The following is a 21,095-nucleotide window of genomic DNA, read 5'->3' as shown; positions in this document are numbered from 1 at the left end:
GCATGCTAGCTTCAGTAAATTGCTCTTCAGCATAACACACAGGAGTCTGTGGACCATTTTTGTTACTTTTTTTATGTTGCACCTTAAAGGTTTATTGGCAGTTGGCAACCGACTGGTTTTGGTTTCCGGTTTACTTGTACTCTGTTTATTATGTAGATGTATAATGTGGCATCTTCATCCGTGGAATGAAAAAAACTGTTCTTTCATAGCCTTGCTAAATCACTCCAAAACAGCTGATGAAAACCTGTCTAATTTGGATCTTCTTTTCTTATTTTTTTTTCTTCTTTTGCGACATTTTAAAAGTTGGCTTGAATTCACTGAAAAAAACAAGATATGTTTAATAGTGAGAGTCCAAATACTTGCTCCCTGTTCAGTGTTTCCCACAGGACAGGCATCTATTTGTGGTGGTGTGGGTGGGGGGTGGCGGTGGCGGCGGCAGCGGCGATGACCAAGAAGAACGCGGAGTTGGAATATAATTACAACACTTTATGTACATATTTATATACAGATTAGATACATTGACAGATATATATACAGATTCAGACACAGACTTCTTTCTTTCCTACTGCCTACAGACTTTGCACCCTTTGTTAGGGCAATGAATTTTTCGGGGCTTCCGAAAAAAATATTGCAAGGCCTTATCGTAAGGAAATTCCTTGGGGTCAGGTCCGCTGATGGAGATTCTCAGGCAGGCAGCCAGGTGTTCTCCTTGCAGCTGATTCCTCAGGTCTGTTTTCACCTAAGGATTCATCAAAAAAAAAAAATGTCATAAACTGCACCAATAAAGAAAATATTTGTTTTGCTCCTCAGAGTGATGCTCTTACCCTATTCAGAGTAGAAAAATCCCGTTCACAATTAACACTTGAAACGGGGATCACCAAGGCAATGCCTGCGAGGAGGCTGAGGCAAGGGTAGACATTATCCCATTCGTCGAACTCACTTGCCAGCAGAGTAAGGATGTCAGCCTGGTTCTTGTCCTTCAAAAAACAAATTTGGCAATAGTTAGTTAGTGAGTGTGTTATTAATCATATCCTATTATATGAATCCTATAGTTATAAATCAGTTTAATTCGCCCACCTTGAATGCCCCAGTAAGGACATGGTTCTTAAATGAAGTCCACTCCTGCAGGACCTCATTCTGTTGCTCAGGGCAGAATTTTCTGGCAAGAATCCTCAGATTGTCGATGTTAGCAGAGTCATCTTGCAGAGCAGCCGATTTAGGTCCAAAGACACTGAAAGCCCCAAGTATGTCCAGGTCATGGAACCGCAGGTGAAGGTTTTTTTCCAGGCCACTTAGGTAAGGGTGGATGACCTACAATGAACATAGGAAGATGAGCTTACAGCTACCTTTAATATAGTCATTAAGGGTCAGATCATAGAGTCAGGAGTACAAATAAAAAACATGTAAGAGGTAAATCATTACTTTAATCATTATTTACCTCTTGCTGGAATCTGGCCCACTGCCCCTCCCTTGTGGCTTCCTGGCCATCTCCTTGCCCCCGTCCTCTCCTGTCCCTCTCCTCCTCATGTTGTATGTTAAAGGCCCCAAGACCTTGGGAATTATCCAGGTCCTCGTGGAGGCGAGACAGAAATGATCCCGGGAGTGGAGTCTGTCCAGCTTCTCTGATGTTCCTCAGAGTATTAATGGTGACAGGGACCTAAATTAAAAAACAAAACAAAAAACATAGCTGCTGTTACTGGTCAGATATGGAAAGGACCCCTATTTCAATGTATCAAAACACACTGACTTTTATCACACTAATTAAATGTGCACATTCAGCATACCATCTCCTTTATATGAAGGAAGTTGACGTCTGCTTTCTGAAATACTCTGGAGAGACTTGCAAGGTGGGGCAAAACATCAGCTTGCAGGTAAACAGCAGCCACAAATCTGTAGGTGGCACAAAAAGTGTAGAGACCCTTTGCCACTGGACATCTACGCATTTCTGCCTCCTCTGCCAGGGCTGCCAGGACTGCTGGCAGGTTTCTCTGCAAGTTCTCAATTGCCTTGTGCTGAGACAGCCAACGTGTGTCTTTTACTTCCTGGAAATGTTGCAAAAAAGACAGAATATTGTAATAGACAGAAAATAACTATGCCATCACATTTTACATTATGAATACACAAAAGATAACTACTACAATATCAAATTACAATTACCTTCATTTTTAAGTCACTAACACCAAGGGTGATGGATGCTGCCTTGAGTGTTGCAGTGCGATTTGCACTGTTGCGGAAGAATAAGTGGAGCTCTTGCAGGTGATCTCTGAAGGTGGCCATGTACTTTACATGGTTGGATGAGTCCTTGCAGGCAAGGGCTAATCTATGGGCTGCACAAGCCACACCCACGATCTTTGGATAGCTGTCAGCAAGTTGCTTCACAACACCATTCACACGCCCTGAATTTAAAAAAAAAAAGGTTTTTAAAATAAAATTAATCAGTCACAAACACAGGTTATAACAAACAATTTTACATGATATGTATAATAATACCTGTCATAACAGCTGCTCCATCAGTCCCCACTCCATAAAGTCTTTCTGTTGGCAGGCCTTTCTTACAGATTGCAGTCTTTATGGCTGTCACAATAGTGTGTGCTTTGCCATCAGCAAGTTCAACCAGGTCCAGGAACTGGTTGAAAACATGCCCCTCTTTATCCAGGTATCTGAGAGAAAGCAAAGTATTAAGTATTCACATATATGACCCAGGATATGTAAGATTTTGATGAAATTCTACTTCCATACCGGACATGCACATCGAGCTGCCTGGCTGTGGAGACGTCTGTACTTTCATCAACCTCCAGGGTAATTGCCTTTGAAGATTGGATTTCAGAGAGGACTGGTTCCTCAATAACCTCTCCCAAGATCTCCAGCATTTCATCGATAATGCGATGAGATCTGTAGTTATTGCGCTGGTCAATCTTGACATTAGGAAAAAGAGAACATTTGTTTTGTAATTTTTATTTATTAATGTAAAGACTGATTTTATTTTAAATATCTTGATGACTTTTACCTTCAGTTTCCTAAAATAATCGCACCCCAGAAGCTCAGCCAGGCTCAAAAGCTTGGGGTAATTAGTGTGGTGGGCCAGTTCATTTTTTATCAGCCAGTAAAGGCACTTGAAGCCACCTATTACTGCCTCATGCTCCACAACAACTGTGGGCTCAAAGGCATTCATCAGTGACATGCCTGTAAATGATTAAATGTTTTAAAATGTTGAACTCAAATTGTATTATCATTGCATATTTGATGTTGAAATTGGAACCTACCAGATGCAAGAGATGCTTGGCATCTAACACTCTCCTGGTGGTGTTCTGTGGTGATGTGCCTCTCGATGTAGTCTTTTCTGTAGACCCCTCCTCCAAACTCAACGAAGGCCCTCTTTCCTGGCCCTTTTCTGGCAGCAGGCTTGTGCTGTCGGCACAATCGACAAAACATCCCTAAAATGTAAAGCAATAACATTACAAAGAGAACAAAAAACAAGACATGGTTTTATCGATAAAGATACTAAACTTACCGTGCTGGGTGTTATACAGCCATGACTTAAATTGTGGCATTTTTAGCCATTCTGGATCGAACCCAGTCGCTCTATGTTTTGTCGTGGTCCTCTCTATAAGGCACATAAGAATATAAATTATAATATAAATATAAAAATATACATTTTCATGAGAAAAGTGCATTTCTGATCTGACCCTGCTTTATTTTTCAGTGTTTGCTGAGTCTCACCTGTTGCCTCCGCCCTAGCTGGCTCTACATGCTGCCTGTCTTCCTCCTCTCCTACAACATCTCCCTGCGTACTTACTATCCCTTCCTCCTCACCCTCTCTTACTGCCTCAGCTGCCGCTGCTGCACCAGCTGCGGCACTAGTTGAAGCCTGGAAGTACTGGAAGCAAATTAATTTTCACACTGATGGACGTCTGTTCACTTTCCTTATGAGATTTCTAAGTGTCTACACCGTTTTGATAATACCTCCTGTGGTCCGGACTGTAGGCCCACCTCCTCTCCCAGTCGAGCCCTTTTCGGCCTTTGAAAATATTTTTCTATACTCATCTGTGTGAAGGAGTGAACATCCAACATTAGAATTTATTACTAACGAGCAGAACCGCTCTATGTACAGTGCCGTCTAACCTTAAGCGGCACTAGCCCTTTTTACACAGCCTCTCCGCATTATCTCCGGAGCGGTGGTTCGGCAATTCTCCGCCGATGTTGATTCACACAGAGCGAAGCCTCTCCGCCTTCACGTGTGTGATTCATACAGAAAGCCGGCGCTGCGGCTCCTAAAGAGGCGTGACGGTATACGTCATGTTGATGACGTGGGTGTCTCCCCAGGTGTTCCCCCTGTTAATCCAAACCCGCGACGGTTTATTATCATATGGATGCTGTTATGTGTTGTGAATGAGATCCTGACCCACCAAACATCCTGGAAAGTGACGAAGTTACGTTTTTCGCGCTAAATTACATAATTATACATAATCACCATCAGTAAACTGGACACTGTCTGACTCTGTCACTCGCGGGGATGGAGGCTGTTTTCTGGGGGAAAGTTCCCTGAAGTCTCGGTCAGGAGGGCTGACGGTCGCGGTGATTTATTTTTATCACAAACACTCGGTGAGTTAAAGTTGTTTGCCGGTGACAGACGCTGTTTTTCGGACAGAAATGTGACGAAGAGTCGGCAGGACATACGCTTCTCCACGTACATCTGTGGTATTTTTTTCCCTCATATAAGTTGCCAAAGACAGTTACAGTTACTACGTTACTGTTGTTTGGTCCTGTAACGTTGCTTTGTGGGACATTTCTCTGCATTTAGTTGAGTGAAAGACCTGTGTAGTTATCAGACTGTCAGACCGACACGCCCTCGCTCCGCGCCTCCGGATTATCCGTTCACACTGGGACGGCTCACCAATAATGCGGCCCTGATACTACCTCCAGAGGCGGATCAGAGCTGCAGCGAAATTTCCCCCCTCTCCGCATCTGAAACTTTCACACAGAGGGGGGTGCGGAGAATTGGCGCAGGATCCCCGCATGCAAACGGCTGTGTGAAAGGGGCTAGTGTGAGCAACGTGTTGGGACCACGGTTAGCGGCTGTTAGCTAACGTTAACACTACAGCGTGAGTTAATGTATCTGTGACATGTTGAGCTTCCAACTATAAATACAGACACATGCTAATATAACATGATGAGTTAGAGTTGTTCGGACCACTTTTGATCTTGTTTGCCAAGACGTCTTACCCTCGTATTTTGATCCGGTCGGTCCGTTCTTCCTTCACTTCGTCGTCGTCGTCGTCGTCTTCTTCTTCTGGCCCACCAGGTGAATTAAATGCTATTGGCGGAGTTACAATGCATAGTAGGCTACCGCCACCTACTGCACCGGAATTGTAACTACAAGTTACATTCACAGACAGAGTCCCATTGCTTTTATGAGCGGTCGAGCGAGTCAAAAGCCGAAAAATCTATTTGTGGCGGACGTAATTCTTTCGTGGCGGGCCGCCACAAATAAATGAATGTGTGGGAAACACTGCTGTTTCTCCACTCCTTCTTCACTTCTTCAATGCTTTATGCCAAGCTCACCTAACACAACCACTTCCTTAGGTCATATTGCGTATATGTTTAAATGTTTAAACATTTGTCTGTTAAATATGATGCTACAGCTAGGAAATGACTGGTTTAGCTTTACATACATACTGGAAACATGAAAACTAGCTAGCCTGGCTTCACCAAAGGTAACAGAATTTCAGGCATATCCAAAGTTCACTGAATAAAACTTCTCATTTGTTTAATCTGGAGGGACAAATAACATTTTGTCGCCATTGAAAAAATGGTGAACTGTATTTGTTATACTTCTGGTTTCATAAGGATTAAACTAACAAGATATTTTCAGTAGTAAGCATTGCACTTCCCTTTACAGGCAGATTCGGTTACCTTTGGACGGAGCCATGCTAGCTTTCACATTTCCAGTATTTATGCAAACCTAACCTAATCATCTCCTAGCTCTAGCATCATATTTAGTTAGACTAATATGAAAGTAATGATGTACTTCTTCTCTAACTCTTGGTAAGAAAGTAAATAAGCATTTTGACCTCCAAAATGTTGACCTCCTCTCTTAAATATGAGCTGTTTCCCTGTGTTCCCATTCTTTATGCTAACTGAAGCTAACTGGCTCCTGGCTGTAGCATTATATTTAAAGGACAGATATGAAAAATATGTATTATTCCTTTAAACAAATGGCCTGCATGTGCCTTCAAAAGATTTTTTTTTTTTTTTTTGCATTATTCTCATAGAAACACCCACTACCTCTGAGCTGCTGCCTTATAATGATGACACAACATGCCAAGCACATAGTTGTGATTTAGCATTACACTTACTGGTGGCTCTCTAATTCCAGCTTCCCCCCCCACTCACACAGCGGAGACATGAAAAATGTTAGTGGCCTGCCATAATGCTGCAAACATCAGCGAACCCCACAAGGAGGATTAATGCCTCGTCTGGCTTTTATTATGCTGTCCTGCCGTCCTTCGCAGGCTGGCCATTCATCCTTGTAAGATGTCCATATCTGCTCCCGGTGTGGGCCGCATACGTGCGCTCACGTGTGTGTCTCTACTTGTGTGTGTCCCCTTGTGCATATGCATGCGCTGTGTGTATGAAAGTGCTCGCCTGCTCCCTGCATGAGATCTTAAAAGTTCATCCCAGAGGGGGTTAAATCACTCGTCCAGTCGCAGGCTTTCCAGGGCCATGTCTGGCTTGTCTTATCAATCTATCGACGTGGCACCTGCGCTGCCAGTTGCGCTAGGAGGCCGGTGCAGTAGACGGCCCGGGGCCCCACCGCGGAGGAATACTAATGGGGATGCAGATAGCTTTTGGTTTGGCCACCTCAGCAGACATTGATCCCCCTGCGGACTTCCACCGTGGTGACAGATGGACTGTCACCTCTGAATGAGAGGAGATTGGGACGCGTCCCCTCACATCTCCCTCAGTGAGGTTCAGTCACTGCCTCTTTGCATGTTGCTTTACCCGTCCTTCGCGTCCTCTCCCCTCACGTCCCTGCTTTGCTTCACTGTCGGTCCTCCTTTTTTCCGACAGACTCACGGAAGCGAAAGTCCGTCTCATAACAGCAGTGTCGCTTGTTAAATCTCTGCAGATGTCATTTACAGACGCCGAACCTCTAAACCTGTTTGAGATGTTCCTGAAAGATCAAACACATAAAGCCACAGAGAGAACATTTTCAACTAAGAATAACTCGGCCGGCTTCATTTAATTAAGGGAAAGGGTGCAGGCGGGGTTTGTTTGTGTTCGCGACACACCGAGTCCTCTCTCAGTCACTGGAGAGGCAGACAGAGTGGTAGAGAGGTTCAGAGTTCATGATGAAGGCGTTCATAATGCAGTGTTCAGTATCTGCCTGTTGCTGAGTGTGAGCGAATGGGTGTCCATGGCTTCAATGTGTGTTCTTACATCGAAATGACTAATAACTTATGCTTACTTAAATATAAACTTACCATTTATTGACGATGGTTCATTTTAAACTGATTAATCTGCATCTACTTTGAATTATCAATTAATTTAATAATATTTCATACAAATACACTAAATGTTTGATGCTTCACTTATCTGTTTAATGGCTTTGTGATTTTAATATATTTGTGTTCTGCTCTAGTGGTCAGACAAAATGTGCAAATGTCACTTTGGGTTCTAGGAAACTGTGATGGGTATTCAACCCTTTTTAAAGACCAAATGATTAACTGATGATAGAGAAAATGACTTCTTTAAACGTTAACATTTAAAATGATAATAACTTGAAGCCTTAATAAAAAAAAAAAAAAAGACAAAATGAATCAGCTATTTTATGCCTTCACTGTGGTGTCCTGGGGTGCGGGCATCAAAGCGAAGGATGCAAACAGACTGAATAAACTCATCAAAAAGGCAGGGTCTGTTGTTGGCTCTGAGCGTGTCACCCTGGAGGAGGTGGTAGAGGACAGGACGCTGGCAAAACTGCTGGCAATCATGGACCACGCCTCTCACCCCCTCTACAAAACTCTGGACAAGCTAAAGAGCAGCTTCATGCCTTAAAGAACGGCACAGGAAATCATTCCTACCTGGTGCCATCAGACTATACAACGTGCACAAAACAAAACACAAAGCAGGCACATAACTGTTGCGCTTGATATTATTTCTGTATATAAATCTGTAAATCGGCAGTCTGTACATAAACCTGCACCTTTTTCTCTTACACCTTTTATTGCCCTTATTTTTTTTCTTGCCCTTAGATTTTTATTGTATTTATACTGAATGTACCTGCTGCCATGATGACCAATATCCCCTTGGGGATCAATAAATCTATCTATCTATCTATCTATCTATCTATCTATCTATCTATCTATCTATCTATCTATCTATCTATCTATCTATCTATCTATCTATCTATCTATTTTTTTGCTAGTATTTTTGCTAGTATTTAAGATATTTCCATTATTTATGAATCCATCCCCACAATAAAAATATAATGGGACATCGCTCAGGCATTTCCAAATCACCTGTTAGACAGTTTTGGCTCTAACCCCAGAACCTCTTCTCTCGTCTCCAAATCCCACTTATCAGTTACCGCCGCCTGGACGGTATTGAGAGGAGCTATGCAAATGACTGAGAAGGAAAGGCCAGATCTAATCTTAAGGTTTATTCTAATTAAAAGTGATTTACTTTCCTCCGCCATTCCCTGAGAGGGAAGCTTAATGTCCTGTTCTCAGAGGAGATGGCATCCTCTAACTCAATTAGGTAGGAGAAGATGCACTTGGGTAAAGTTTGCTCTGGATGGAAATGCTCAACATGCAGCGTAGCAGCACGCAGTGAAACATTTAGACTTCTAGAAGGACAGGACGGAGAAAGTCAAGGTTAAGGGTCGCCCCGGCCTGTTGCTCCTTGTGTTTGTATGAGGGAATGTGACGGCTTTAATGTGTTCTCGCTCACAGGCAAACATAACCTCAGACTTTTGTTGAAAACTGGATCCCTGCAACCCATCACGAGCTGTGTGTTTCTGTATGAATTTAAACTTTTCACTGATTTACTTTTAACCAATTTTCTTCTCTCCTATTTCTGAAAGAGAGGTGGCAAAAATGTCTTCTAAGAAAAGAAAAGAAAAAAGAAAGTTTGATGAGATTTTTTCCAAGCGCCGTCTGGCAGATTGAATTGTACACCAAGACGAGGAATGGAAACTAAAAACTTTACAAGTTATTCACGCTCACTGAATACAGAAATTACTTCAAAATTATTTCAAATGTTTTCGTTCAGTATTTCACTGGAAACCGAGCCAGCGACCTCTGAATATCAAGACCAGCAGTCATCTATTCAAACGACTTTATCCACGAAATTTCCGGGAGTAATGAAATTCACAATTTGTTGTAGAGAATATCCATAAGAAATAGGGCGTCTGTTTGATTTTAGTGAGTGCACTTGCCTTTGACACTGATGCTAAAGAATGTTGGCTTTATGTAAATGCTTTACCATCAAACAGCAAATATACTAGGATATACTAACATAAGCTATTGGTTTCATTAAAGTTTTTCTGTGTTTTTCAGAAAATCTGCGAAGATGAATGTAATCCTTTTCATTAAATTGCCCACTGGTGAAATATTTAAGTGAATTCAAGTCCCCCATGATAATCATAAATACATTGTATACTTACGTCTGTCTGGGACTCTTTTTGTGAAAGGTAAAGAAGTCCGTCTCTACAACATGTTGTTGTTCTCAACTTCTCAAAGCACTAAGAGGTTATATATCACATCCGGTAATATGTAATAAATACACCTCTGGTAGACTTTCAAAATAAAGTTTGCATAGTTTGACATATGATTCATTTTGGAATGATAGTGATGTTGTGAAATGGCTGCCGTTTGGTTAGATTTGGGCCACCCCCCCCCCCCCCCCCCCCCCCCCAAAAAAAAACAACATTGTTAAGGTTAGACAAAAAATACACCTACTTGGTTACGGTGATAAAAAGATCACGGGGTTAAGATAAATAACATAGCATATCATTTAGACGTCAGCTTTGCGTTACTGCACTCCTGGTAACTTGACAGCTGGTCACCTTCGCCCTGACTCCTGGTGCTGTCTCGCACAGAGACAAAATCCTGACATGCATTGACATTTGAACTGCTTTGGAAGATGTACATGGCCTCAAGGTAATAATTGTCAGTCATGCCCCATATCTCACCATTTCATTCCATATTAAAATAGGGACCTCCAAAAAAATGGAAAGGGACATTTTAGGAGCACCTTGACATTTATCCTTACCCTTATCTACACATATATATTACATATAAATGTTTGAGTGTTAATGAGAAGATAATGCCACCCATTACGTTTAGGTATCAAGACTATTTTGTCTGTTTGCCTGAGCAGTTCATTAAAATGATCTGCGAGTTGTTTTCCTGTATCAGACAAATAAATGGTGCTCTGCTGACTCCCAACTCTGTGACATTTCGGCGACATTCCCCCGTGCCCTCGTCACATTTCATATTCGCTCACAAACATGCGCCACTTACATAAGATGCAGTTTTTTATTGTGCTGAAGCAACCTGCCAAATAATTATGTGGTCTAACACCTCAGCGTCCCTCCACTAAACACCTCCGCCGCAGCTGTCCATCTTTGCTCTGGGCCAGCGCCGAAATATTCGTTCTGTCGTTAAAATAAATACTGAATTTATTACTGACGGATGTGATGCTCTCGTGATATGTGGTCTCCCTGATCCCTGTCAATATCTGCTGGTAGTGGCATAAAAATATCCCAATTATTTTTTTGCCCGAGACCAAATGTTCCGTTTTCATCTTTCCAAATGTGAAAACAAAATTTGTCTGCAAATCAACAGTCTGAAATATCAACTACTGAAAGCGTGTCTGTTTTCAAAGTGTCTCCTTGACAGTCATAAATATCAGAACATTTACTGCGCCATGCTGAATAAAAATGATGTAAATCTTAAGGAGATACACTTTGAGATGCAAAAACTAAACGCAGCGAAGCTTGTTTGTGTGTGTGTGTGTGTGTGTGTGTGCAAGCAGATGTTTTGGTAGCTCATGTTACGCTCAGATACACCTGAAGAGCATTCATGTCAGTCATGGCCATCAGATGGAGAGATGACATGTTGGATGAGTGAGCATGCTCAGCGCGATTGAGATAAGGACTGGCATTTAGTGTGTTTGTGTGTGTGTGTGTGTGTGTGTATGTGTGTTGTCATTGCAGTGGTTAGGAAACATGTATCTTTATGGTACATGTAATTCGGTGCAGCATTTATAGAAAGTGCATGCAGCTTCTAGAAAGCAGTTCACTGAATAGTTTCAACTTTACATTTGCGTTTCTGTGACCGTAATCGGCTATTAGCTGTGAGGAGTGTACGGCGACTTTGAATATCTTACCCCTCATGTTTATAACTTCCAAATCTTTGGTGCTCACACACAGATGTGTATCATGCAGCACACTCCATCATCTGTAGCTATACCGTATCTGAAACTGCACCATTTGTTTTGTTTAATGCCAGGCTAAAGGAGAGGTGCACGGCGCTTCACACTGTACTTAAATGTGCAACATAATGATAATGCATATAGACTTTACTGTCTGCTGAACATGTACTTAACAGTTAACAACTTCACATGTTGTGGTGCATTTTGCATCGCTTAATGAAACAGTATTTCTGCGTCTGTTTTTACAAATAGTTTGGAGCATCCACAGAGCCTTACAAGAGGAGCGGCAATGACAGACGGACATACTGGCTTTGAATTGACTCCACCAGGATGAAAAAAAAAGGATAATGTAGTAGATAGTCACGTACTTCTGTGCTTTGATAGATGTGGAAGAGCATTTTGAAGAGAGAGGCAACGAGACACAGTTGGTTATAGCTGTTGGCAGTGTTCAATAAAGCGCCTTGTTTTCTCAGTCTTCGAGTGACCCTCGCAAGAGTAGATGTGCTTGAGGGCACAGCTAACGGGGATCCCAACAGATGAACAAATAAAGGCCCGTGACTGTCCGGACTCCTCAGTCTTGTTTTGTCCTCAAGCGGTTCTCACAAAGCTTTGATTCGGGTTCGGCTCATTATTCTGCCGCAGTATAAATCCTTCCCTACAAAGATGCAAATGAAATCACTGAGGAATGTAGTGGTACTTTATCCTTGGTCAGGGTGTAGTCAATTATGTGCAGGTGTTGAACTCCAGAGCACCCACCACCATGCTGAAACACTGTGGTGTCATTCTATGTCCTGTACGTCCCCTCACATCCACCCTTCTGTTACTGTCAAAACGAACCGGGTGTGGCAGAACTGTGAAATCTTCAACTTCTCCTCATCAGTAAATAGGAATTTTTTATCTTTGTAAATATTATCACAGCCACATCAGAGCTTTTTTGGTTGTGTATTTGATACAGTCTGTTCAGTAAACCCTTTGAAAGTATTTCGAAACTACATCCAAAAATCACCTTTGACAACTCTAAAAGGCTTCATGCCAGGAGGGGTTTTTACACCCTGAACATAATGGTCACCCAAAAAGGTTGGATTTTAAAAACTGCAGTGGCTACCTGCTGGGCAACAACGAGTACTAAAGACTGCGAAATTAAAGTTTAATATAAAAAATAACTTCTCAGCAAGCTATTGCTCGAATAACAGTTGATATTCTGCAAGACATAGGCTGGTAATGGGCTGTGAGGATTATTCAATTTAGTTTCAAATAATTTAGAACATTAACAACAAAACTGTGTGACCTTTAGCCCAAAAATGATATGATCAAAACTTAGAAATGTAGGGAAAATGTTAAGCTCCGCATTGTATTTCCATCATGCTCATCGAGAATGCTAATAGACAGGGTGAATTGTGCATTTCCTTTGCAGGCCCCTCATTGACACGGGCACCATTTACCGCTGTCACCCCCCGCCCGTCCTCCTCCTCCTCACCACCACCACTTAGTGAATAAAGGTCAGGCAATCAGGCATCTGGAAGGACAGCTAATTTGTCATCCCTCGACAAACGTGTCAGCGTCCGATCTTGTCCGCAGGGCTTGATACGGCAACAAGCCGTAAAGGTTAAGAGATTCAAAGAACGCTCCCCCTTCCCTTCCCCGGCTCGCCCTGTCTCCATCTCAACAAGCAACATGCGACAGAGCAGAAAATTCAATTTTGGATTTGATACTGTGAGAGCTACGTGGTTTCATGGCTGTAACTCTTCAGAGTCTTTAGGCATGTCGTCCGCCTTGCTCAGTTAAACTCTACAGGAGCCCCCCAGATCGAGATTTGGCTGTCTTGTACGTGTCATTCTCAACTAGAGCAGCATCTCCCTCCCCGACAATGAAATGCCAAACGGGTGTGCTCACTTGAAAGTAATGGGCGTTTCAATGTAAGTTACAGCTCGAGCATGATTTAAAACTGACAGTGATTGGGCTGTAGATGAAGATCATCGTTCATATCAACACATTTTCCTCAATTTACAATTTTTAATTGAAAATCAAACCAGTAACTTTAAATCTGAATGCAGCACAGCAGCAGTAATCTCAAGCAATCTGTCGATCTAAGCACGGCCTTTGTGATTATAGAGGCATTACAGGCCGTCCCTGTCATCCCTGAATGCATCCTAATGGCCTGTTTAGTGGGGCCGTCTACAGCCGCAGGTGTGTGTCCCCTTCTGATTCCCAAGAGTACAAGAAAGTGAGTGAGAGAGGGGCGGAGGCATGAATGAGTGACTTTGATCAGGTAAGTTCACCAGGCCAGTTTGTGTGTGTGTGTGTGTGTGTGTGTGTGTGTGTGTGTGTGTGAGAGAGAGAGAGGAGTGTTCAGTGTGGGATAATGGAGAGTCACGCTGACAGCTGCATGTCAGATACGCTTAATGTACATCAATGTCTACAATCCCTTTAGCCTAGCAAAGACATGCACACGCACACACACACACACACACACACCTTAGCGTTGCTAACTAATCTCCGGAGGGTGTCGATGTGAAGGACATGCAGGTGGAGGCTTCGTTACTTGGCATTTAAACTTTTACATGTGGTGTGGTGAGAAAATTCTAATAAGGAAACAAGGCTACGCGTCTACAGCCATGCTAGTGGCTCTGTGAGACTGTCCTTATGCACTGTGGAGCTAAAATGCTAATGCTACCATGTTAGCATGTTGACTTTGCTTTATTAGCTCTCACAGCTAAAGCTAATGGAAATACCTATTATGCAGGTTGATTAAAAACAAAGTTTCAGGCATATTAGAAATTTGATCTGGGGATCATGAATGTCCGTACCACATTTCATGGCAGTCAACCCAAAACTCATTGAGAGGTTTCAGCCTCGACTTTCCTGACGTGCCACATGGTTTGTTCCACGGAGCGGTCTGGAAAGGCACTGCTAGGCAGGCACTTTAGAAAAGAACGTGGCAGCTGATTCAACAAACCATCTGTCTGTCACCTTCTCACAAGGGCTAACTTCAACCAGTCAGATCAACACAGAGTACCACGCCAAGTGGAACCTCGGTAAATCAAACCACTCTTGAAGCCATTCGAGAGAAGAACGAAAACATATTTCCCATCGAGAAAAGCCTTCATTCCCATTATTTGCCATTGTTTCAATGAAAAGTTTTCTGGACAGAGTTGTCAAACTTTTTGCTTTGTTGATTTATCAATTACTGACTTTCAGCCGAATCGCATCATGATTATTATATCAGGTATTTGTACCTTGATTAAATAGTTGTCAATGAAGGAAGGTCTTGGAAATTATTCTTATGAATATTATGACCGTGATCATAATAATTCGAGGACCATATAATTCGAGCAAACATTATTTTAACACCCTCCCCTCCAAAGCTTGTAAACTTTTAAACTCTTTCTCCACTGAACTCAGTTTGGCTGTTTCTCTTTCCCCTCTCCATCTTACCTCATCTCTTTATTGACTTTCCTCACCTTCACAACTCCCTCACCTCTCAGCCTCTGCCTCTTCTTTATGTCTATTTACCCAGTCTCCCCTGATTCATAGCCTGTCACTTATAAACTGCCATCAGACCACCGAATGAAACCACATCGCCATTTTCTCCTTTTTATTTCACGTCAAGTGTGTATTTAGCAAGGGGATACGTGCAGAAGTTCATATCTACCCCTCAGCAACGCAGACAAACAAACAGATAAAGTTTGTCTATCTGCTGAAATCTATAGATAGCTGGTGCACAGCAGGGAGTGTCTCAGTTGCAAGTCACTGCTCTGAGCTAATGTGACTGCAGGCTCTCTGCAAAGCGAGGGAGGGGAGGAGAGGCGAGGGAGAAAAGGCTGGCGAGTTGAGTAGGCGAGGTAAGGTGGACGTCATGCTGAGAAGGCATCACACTCATGTGTGAAGCCTAATCAGGCACAATCTGCTTCACCGTGATGCAATGTGCAGCGTGACTGAGTATTTTGTATTTATTTGGAATTAAAGGTGTTGCACGCCCATTGCTGCATTTCATTATCCAGCACATTAAAGGTATCCAGGGGAGTTGATGAAGTGGCGCCAGGAGGTGCAGAAGTGGCTCCTGGAGTTGTTTGTATCACGTGTTCTTTGGATGTGAGCACAAAGAAGCACAAACAGCAGCAACATCTGTGGCAAAGGGAGGGTGAGTCATACCGTCATATTGTTTATGTTGACCTGGCTTTAAGCTTCATAAACACACGGGGGCCTCTGTGCCCTGAGCCGAAACTAGAATGAAGATATTGTTATCATTTCAAACCAGGCGAACTAAGGCATCGATTGGCACCAACCACGTCATGCTAGAGGGAAGCTGGCTGAATAAAACCTCTAAAGTTAGGATACATTTTGGCGAGGGAAAAAGTGAGCTGGCCATTTTCAGATGGGTCCCCCTTGATCTTTCCCCTCAGGATATCTACATGAAAACGGCTTTTATGGATACTTAAGAATCTCACTTTTATAGACAAACCTGCATTATGCCATTCCACTGCAGTTTTTGGCAAACTTCTGAACAGTAGTTCAGCCATGCCACAGCTGAAAAATGCCTTTTACTGCTGAAATCTTCCAAATTCTTACGTTTTTGATACAAAATCAGAAAGTGGATTATGAACAATTTCAGTCTGTTCTTGTGTCGTCCAAATGCTAAAACTATTTACCAAATGTTTCAAAAAATAATTGGTCTCAACCCAAAACTTGCTGCTACAACTTACGGCACACAATTTAGCATTGCGATGGCCATCAGATACTTCCATCATAATGTACTAAGCCCTCAAATTGTCTTGAATTTGACGAATAGAAGTCGAAAACTTAAATATTCAGTTGACATATGATATGGAACAAATAAAAGGAAAAAAAACCTTCAACTTGGAAAAGCTAGAACCTGAGAATGGTAGCTGTTGTAGCTGATAAATCAGTTATTTGTTACAGCTCTTTTGTGGTTATTTAGATTTTGTGTTGAGTCACTAACAGTCAGGTGTAGGCTGTATCATAAACTGATTTCTTTTTTAAATGTTTTGTCTTATTTATGTGAGAAACAGGTCACATTGACTTCCCTCTTAGCTTTGTTCAAATGTTTTCCCCTGCAAATATATATATAACACTAATCAAATATAACAAAGGCAACACATGAAAAGGGAGACAAGAAAACACGCCTGCCGTTAAACCACAAAGGAAACTGATAAAACTCTGACTTATAGTCTTATAATGAACAAGATTAAGTAGCATTTGAAGTAAAAAAAAAAATAAAGATGTAGCAATAATTCAAAAACAGTCTCTTGCTCCAATCTCTTGTGAGAGCTGATAACTTTAACTTTTAACTGTGATTCAGGGCAAAGTGAGAGACTTGTGTTCCAAAAGGCAAAACAGAGGAAATTAAATTTCTCAAACATTAATTGAAGTTTGCTGGCTTGAAATGATCATTTTTATCAGCTTTTACAGTATAGCTGCAATAAGACAGCAGCCACCATCATCAGTGCAGTGTCGTTATGGTCACAGTCAACACAATTACTCAGCATAATGCGGGCTGTTAATGGGGACATGAACCGCAAGCCGTGTTGGCATTATGGTCTCTGCATCTGGGTATCTAAGTAAAGGGGACACTTTCCTCACCATGAGCTCATTAACCCTGCAGTCAATAGTAATGTCAACACAGTCCAACAACATGTATGCAAATGTTTGCAATTTACGATACATAAACGACACAGAAAATGATAACAGCAAAAACACAATGTTTTTGGGTATGTAGGGATGAGTGAGTACAGCATTATCTTGTATGTGTCTGTCCAGGCTCACGTATCCTCCCTTTACGTCTGTTTTAAATAATATAACTTGTCACCGCCCTCGTACTGTACTTCTGCGGGTCCTTCACGCATGGATGTTAAGCAATACAACCACTCGAGTCAAATCGGTCTCGCACTGGGCTCCACTTTTCTTTCGTTGCTTTGTATCTGAAAGCTTTCCGATAAAGAATAGCGGACGGGCAGAACGCTCCGTCCATATACGTGTCTAAGGTTTGAGCATAAATGAGCCTGACATGATCTGTACATGTTATGGGTGGGGCTTGAACTGAAAGTTGGCGGGGCAATCTTAACTTAAGCCTGAAATTGATTCAGATTCAAAATCAGACTGTTTACAGGTTTGAGTTCACGATCAGTGTTTTTCAAGACTATTAGGAGAGCTGCATTCTTTTGTCCGAACCCAACCTAATTTGAGAGAAAATGCACCGAACCCGATCGGAACTTGACGTAGTTGAAACCCTCTCTTACACCAAAGCGAGACAAGTGGACACTACCAGTCTGTAACGTTCTGAAGAACGGCTTTTTTATAGCTAAAATCTTATGATCACGTGGTTGTTACCATGGTTACAGCTTGCCTGTTTACCCGAAATTACAGATTTGAACTGTATATTAACATGAAAAGGTGATGATCTAAGCACATAGACGTAAGATCAAAATATTTATTGTATTTCGTGACACGATTGAGCCCAATTTGAACACAGAATAATTTCAACATTTTTGTCCCATATAGATACTCTACCTTTACCCGTGCAGTCCTGAATGGTCCTGTGTATTGAAACATCGATGATACTCATAAAAGTATGTCACCTGTGCTGGATACTCATTTCAGCAGAGTACTTGACCCTTATGAGACGACACGAAGCATGATTACGCTCCAGGTTGCAGACTGTCCATTTGAAACTCGCTGGTCGCTCCAGCACTAATGATGTGATTGACAGGATTCGGTATTTCGGTGCCAGTGCATGATTGGCTGCTGATGGGCGATGTCGTCCAAAGCGTTCAGCTGCAGAGACGAGGGGAAATGAGGAGACCGTCTTGGGTCATCCAAAATGAATGGTCCAGACTGGCTCCTTGGGTTTTTGGCAGTGCAGACTCATGATTAGTGATAGACTCTTGTCCCAAAACAGTGATCTCCCCTCAAAATAGCCTTGTTTAGGCGCTGTGCAAGTAAGTAGAGTTGTTGGAAGGGAGCTTTAGCGGCTGTGAAATGGTGACTAATTTGGGGTAAAGAAACGTTGGCCTTTGATCTTTGCATTGAATAAAGCTGACTGTGCCTGCCTCGGCGCCCCTTAGGCCTCATTGTCAGCCTTCCAGAACGTCATCTTTCTCCCATCACTGAATATAAAGCTGTGGAATACATCATGCAAATAATCAGGCTGGAAACAAACACAAGCAGTGCTGTCCCCCAAAGGAAGAGGCAGCCGTCTCTAATGAGCAGGGTAAAATTGGAATATTCATACCTCTTTCCTTCCGCAGAAACGATTGAGTGATTCCCTCCTCTCCCCCGCCGCTCTGCCCCGCTCCTCTCCTCTCCTTTCCTCGTTTTCTGTCTTCTGTCTTTCATTTGCCGTTTGTCCTTCCCTCTCGACTCCACTTCTGCTCCTCACTTCTTTTCCTTCTTCTTCGTCTTCCTTTTTGCTCACTGTCTTCCTGGAACGCAGCGATAAACAGTAACGTGTATAGGCAGCCAGTGATGTCGACAAAGCCGTTCACAGATTACGCCCCTGGATCAGAGTCACAAATCTGCCAGAGTTGAGACGTTTGTTTGTGGGAGAATCAGTAATGAATGCAGAGGGAAAAAGATTATTAGGAAGGAGTCGGAGAGCGTTTGAAAGTATGAAATATCTCCAAATTTAGACTTCAGATTTACAGGCCTCCCCCCACATGCTGGATTTAGTTGTCAGAAGTGTTGTCAGACTGATATCTCATGGCTCTGAGTCTCATCCCACTCAGACAATGGGAGGTCTGGTGAATGATACTCTAAAAGGGCCCACTTGCAAGCACTTCCAGTTCATATTTGCTTGCCTTTAATGTCGGATTTCATAATGAGCGCTAACATCACAGGAGTGCCACAAACTCGACAGGGAATCAAAGGAAACAGTGACGAGTACCATGCAGCTAATTTCAGAGGCTAGATGAAAAAAGTTTCTGCGTTTGTGTACTGACCCCACGGTGTGTGGACAGGCCTGTAACTGAAATGAAGAAAAATGCGAGGTAGCGGAGGAAGATGAACAGCATGATGTACCTCAAGGCCAGGGATGGATGATGTAGGAGGAGAGGGATTTTAGTTCTCTTTTGACCACCTTTTGAGGCTGACCTAGAATGGGAGAAAAATTGTATCTGCTATAGGGGAAAGGAGAAAGTTTTTACTTTTCTCAATGCAGAAATAGCAAAGTTTCTTCACATTGCAGGTAGAACTTAACATAAAACAGCATAGCAGAGAGTGGCTCTCTAACACAAAAATATACTTATCAGTGTTGTATTGAACCCGTGCTCATACCAAGATGACTGAATGGGTTGTTTGCACACAATCACTGGTTGACTGGTTGACCAGTCCTTTGACATACCAGACCAGTTTGGTGTTTTGGCACCAAAACAACTTGGTTTAAAATAAATACATTTTTATATAACTTATGTTGTGTTAGGTATGTATGTAGGTATGTGATGTCAGGTAAATAGTGTCGATTTTTTTTTTAATTCAACATTTTCCTTTGAAGTCACAACGGATACTAACATGTCTCCTGTAAGCCTGCAGCTATTGATTAATAGATAAAGCAGATAAGAAATATTGCGCTATGATTATTATCATCATTTTTTTGCCATGGTAGGCTAAATGTTTAACAATTGAAAATATGAGAGTACCACAGTAAAATGTGCGTTTTCTGTCGGTCCTTGGCCGCAAACTCTGCAAATACTGCAGAGGCTGTAGGTCAAACCTTTAAAAGGAACCTTGAAAGGAAAATGGTGAGAATGCAATTAGAGACAGGAGCATCATTGGCTAGCTGGAGATTTAGACGTGTTGTGATACTAGCAGCTAATGTGGTCTGGAGGTGTTCGTCTCAAGGAGATATTAGGAACAAGCTACATTTTCCAACCTTGCAGTCTTGAATGTGTCTGATGTGATGCACTACGAAAAATACAAAAAAACAAAAAAACAAGGATCCGCTGCTCAAAACATTGCTCCATAGCACTACTAGTGGTCAGAAAACTTAACAAGGTACGTTCTAAAATTTGTTAAATATAGATAACTGTAACAGAGGGTTAGGGTTAAGAAGGAGTTATGCTAATTTCACGCTACACTGATATTACACATGAAATATTTTGAAAGCACAGTGATCTAATAAGCTTAGTCTCCTGTTACAGCAGCTAAGTTGTTCTGGAAAAAGAGATTCAGTTAAACCCCCAAAATATGAGTGTAAAACCCTGGAGGAGGCTGGTGGCGTTTTTCTATTTTTTTGGGGCAGTTTTAATGAGATGCAAGGTGGGCACCTGAAGGCAGGTGGTGTATTAAAAACCACATGGTTACGGAGGAAGGGCGTTTGGGACAGGCAAGCTGGCTGTGATAACGAGGGAACAGCAAGAGACAAGAGGGGTCTCAGTGGCAGGTCGAGCAGCCCAGAGGCTGGGGATTAAAGAGGGGCATTTTAATCAAGTTGTGTGCGAAGACGAGAAAATATCCAGCCTTTGGTATATCATTATTTTCTGTTGTGCATTCTCGAGTTTAATGCTTTAGTAATGTACATTTGTCCTCTTGACTGTTGAAGGAGAGGTGATGTGCAATTTACCTGAAACCATTTAATTACTTGTTACAAACAACTCATGTAAAAAGGGTTGTTTGGTCTACTAATTATTCTACAGAAAAAAGTATTT

General features: G+C 42.2%; 1 protein-coding gene across 2 annotated transcripts; it reads right to left on the bottom strand.

Annotated features, from left to right (window-relative positions):
* Positions 1 to 465: 465 nt before the first annotated feature.
* LOC115595396 (zinc finger protein 862-like) lies at positions 466 to 5,492 on the bottom strand. 2 transcript variants are annotated; one of them, XM_030439816.1, is made up of 12 exons: positions 5,224 to 5,492; positions 3,512 to 3,604; positions 3,264 to 3,434; positions 3,008 to 3,183; positions 2,740 to 2,915; positions 2,491 to 2,660; positions 2,158 to 2,396; positions 1,785 to 2,042; positions 1,439 to 1,657; positions 1,078 to 1,311; positions 825 to 977; positions 466 to 739 (listed from the first exon to the last, which is right to left on the bottom strand). In XM_030439816.1, exons 2-12 carry the CDS (start codon positions 3,549 to 3,551, stop codon positions 563 to 565), a joined length of 2,013 nt encoding a protein of 670 aa, XP_030295676.1. In that variant the 5' UTR covers positions 3,552 to 3,604; positions 5,224 to 5,492; the 3' UTR covers positions 466 to 562. The 2 variants fall into 2 exon arrangements, with proteins under 2 accessions (XP_030295676.1, XP_030295677.1); XM_030439817.1 differs by lacking the exon at positions 5,224 to 5,492 and having other exon boundaries at positions 3,264 to 3,408.
* Between the last annotated feature and the right edge of the window lie 15,603 nt (positions 5,493 to 21,095).

This window comes from Sparus aurata, chromosome 14, assembly GCF_900880675.1.
Source record: "Sparus aurata chromosome 14, fSpaAur1.1, whole genome shotgun sequence".
NCBI classification, from domain to species: Eukaryota; Metazoa; Chordata; class Actinopteri; order Spariformes; family Sparidae; genus Sparus; species Sparus aurata.
Note: the sequence above shows the minus strand (reverse complement) of the source record. Positions and strands in the feature narration are given on the sequence as shown.

Coding starts and splice junctions, on each gene's coding strand:
- LOC115595396 (XM_030439816.1), bottom strand. CDS start 3,551: ATGCCACAATTTAAGTCATGGCTGTATAACACCCAGCACG. Junction 2,661..2,739: donor CAGCTCGATGTGCATGTCCG/GTATGGAAGTAG, acceptor GCTTTCTCTCAG/ATACCTGGATAAAGAGGGGC. Junction 2,043..2,157: donor TTAGTGACTTAAAAATGAAG/GTAATTGTAATT, acceptor CAACATTTCCAG/GAAGTAAAAGACACACGTTG.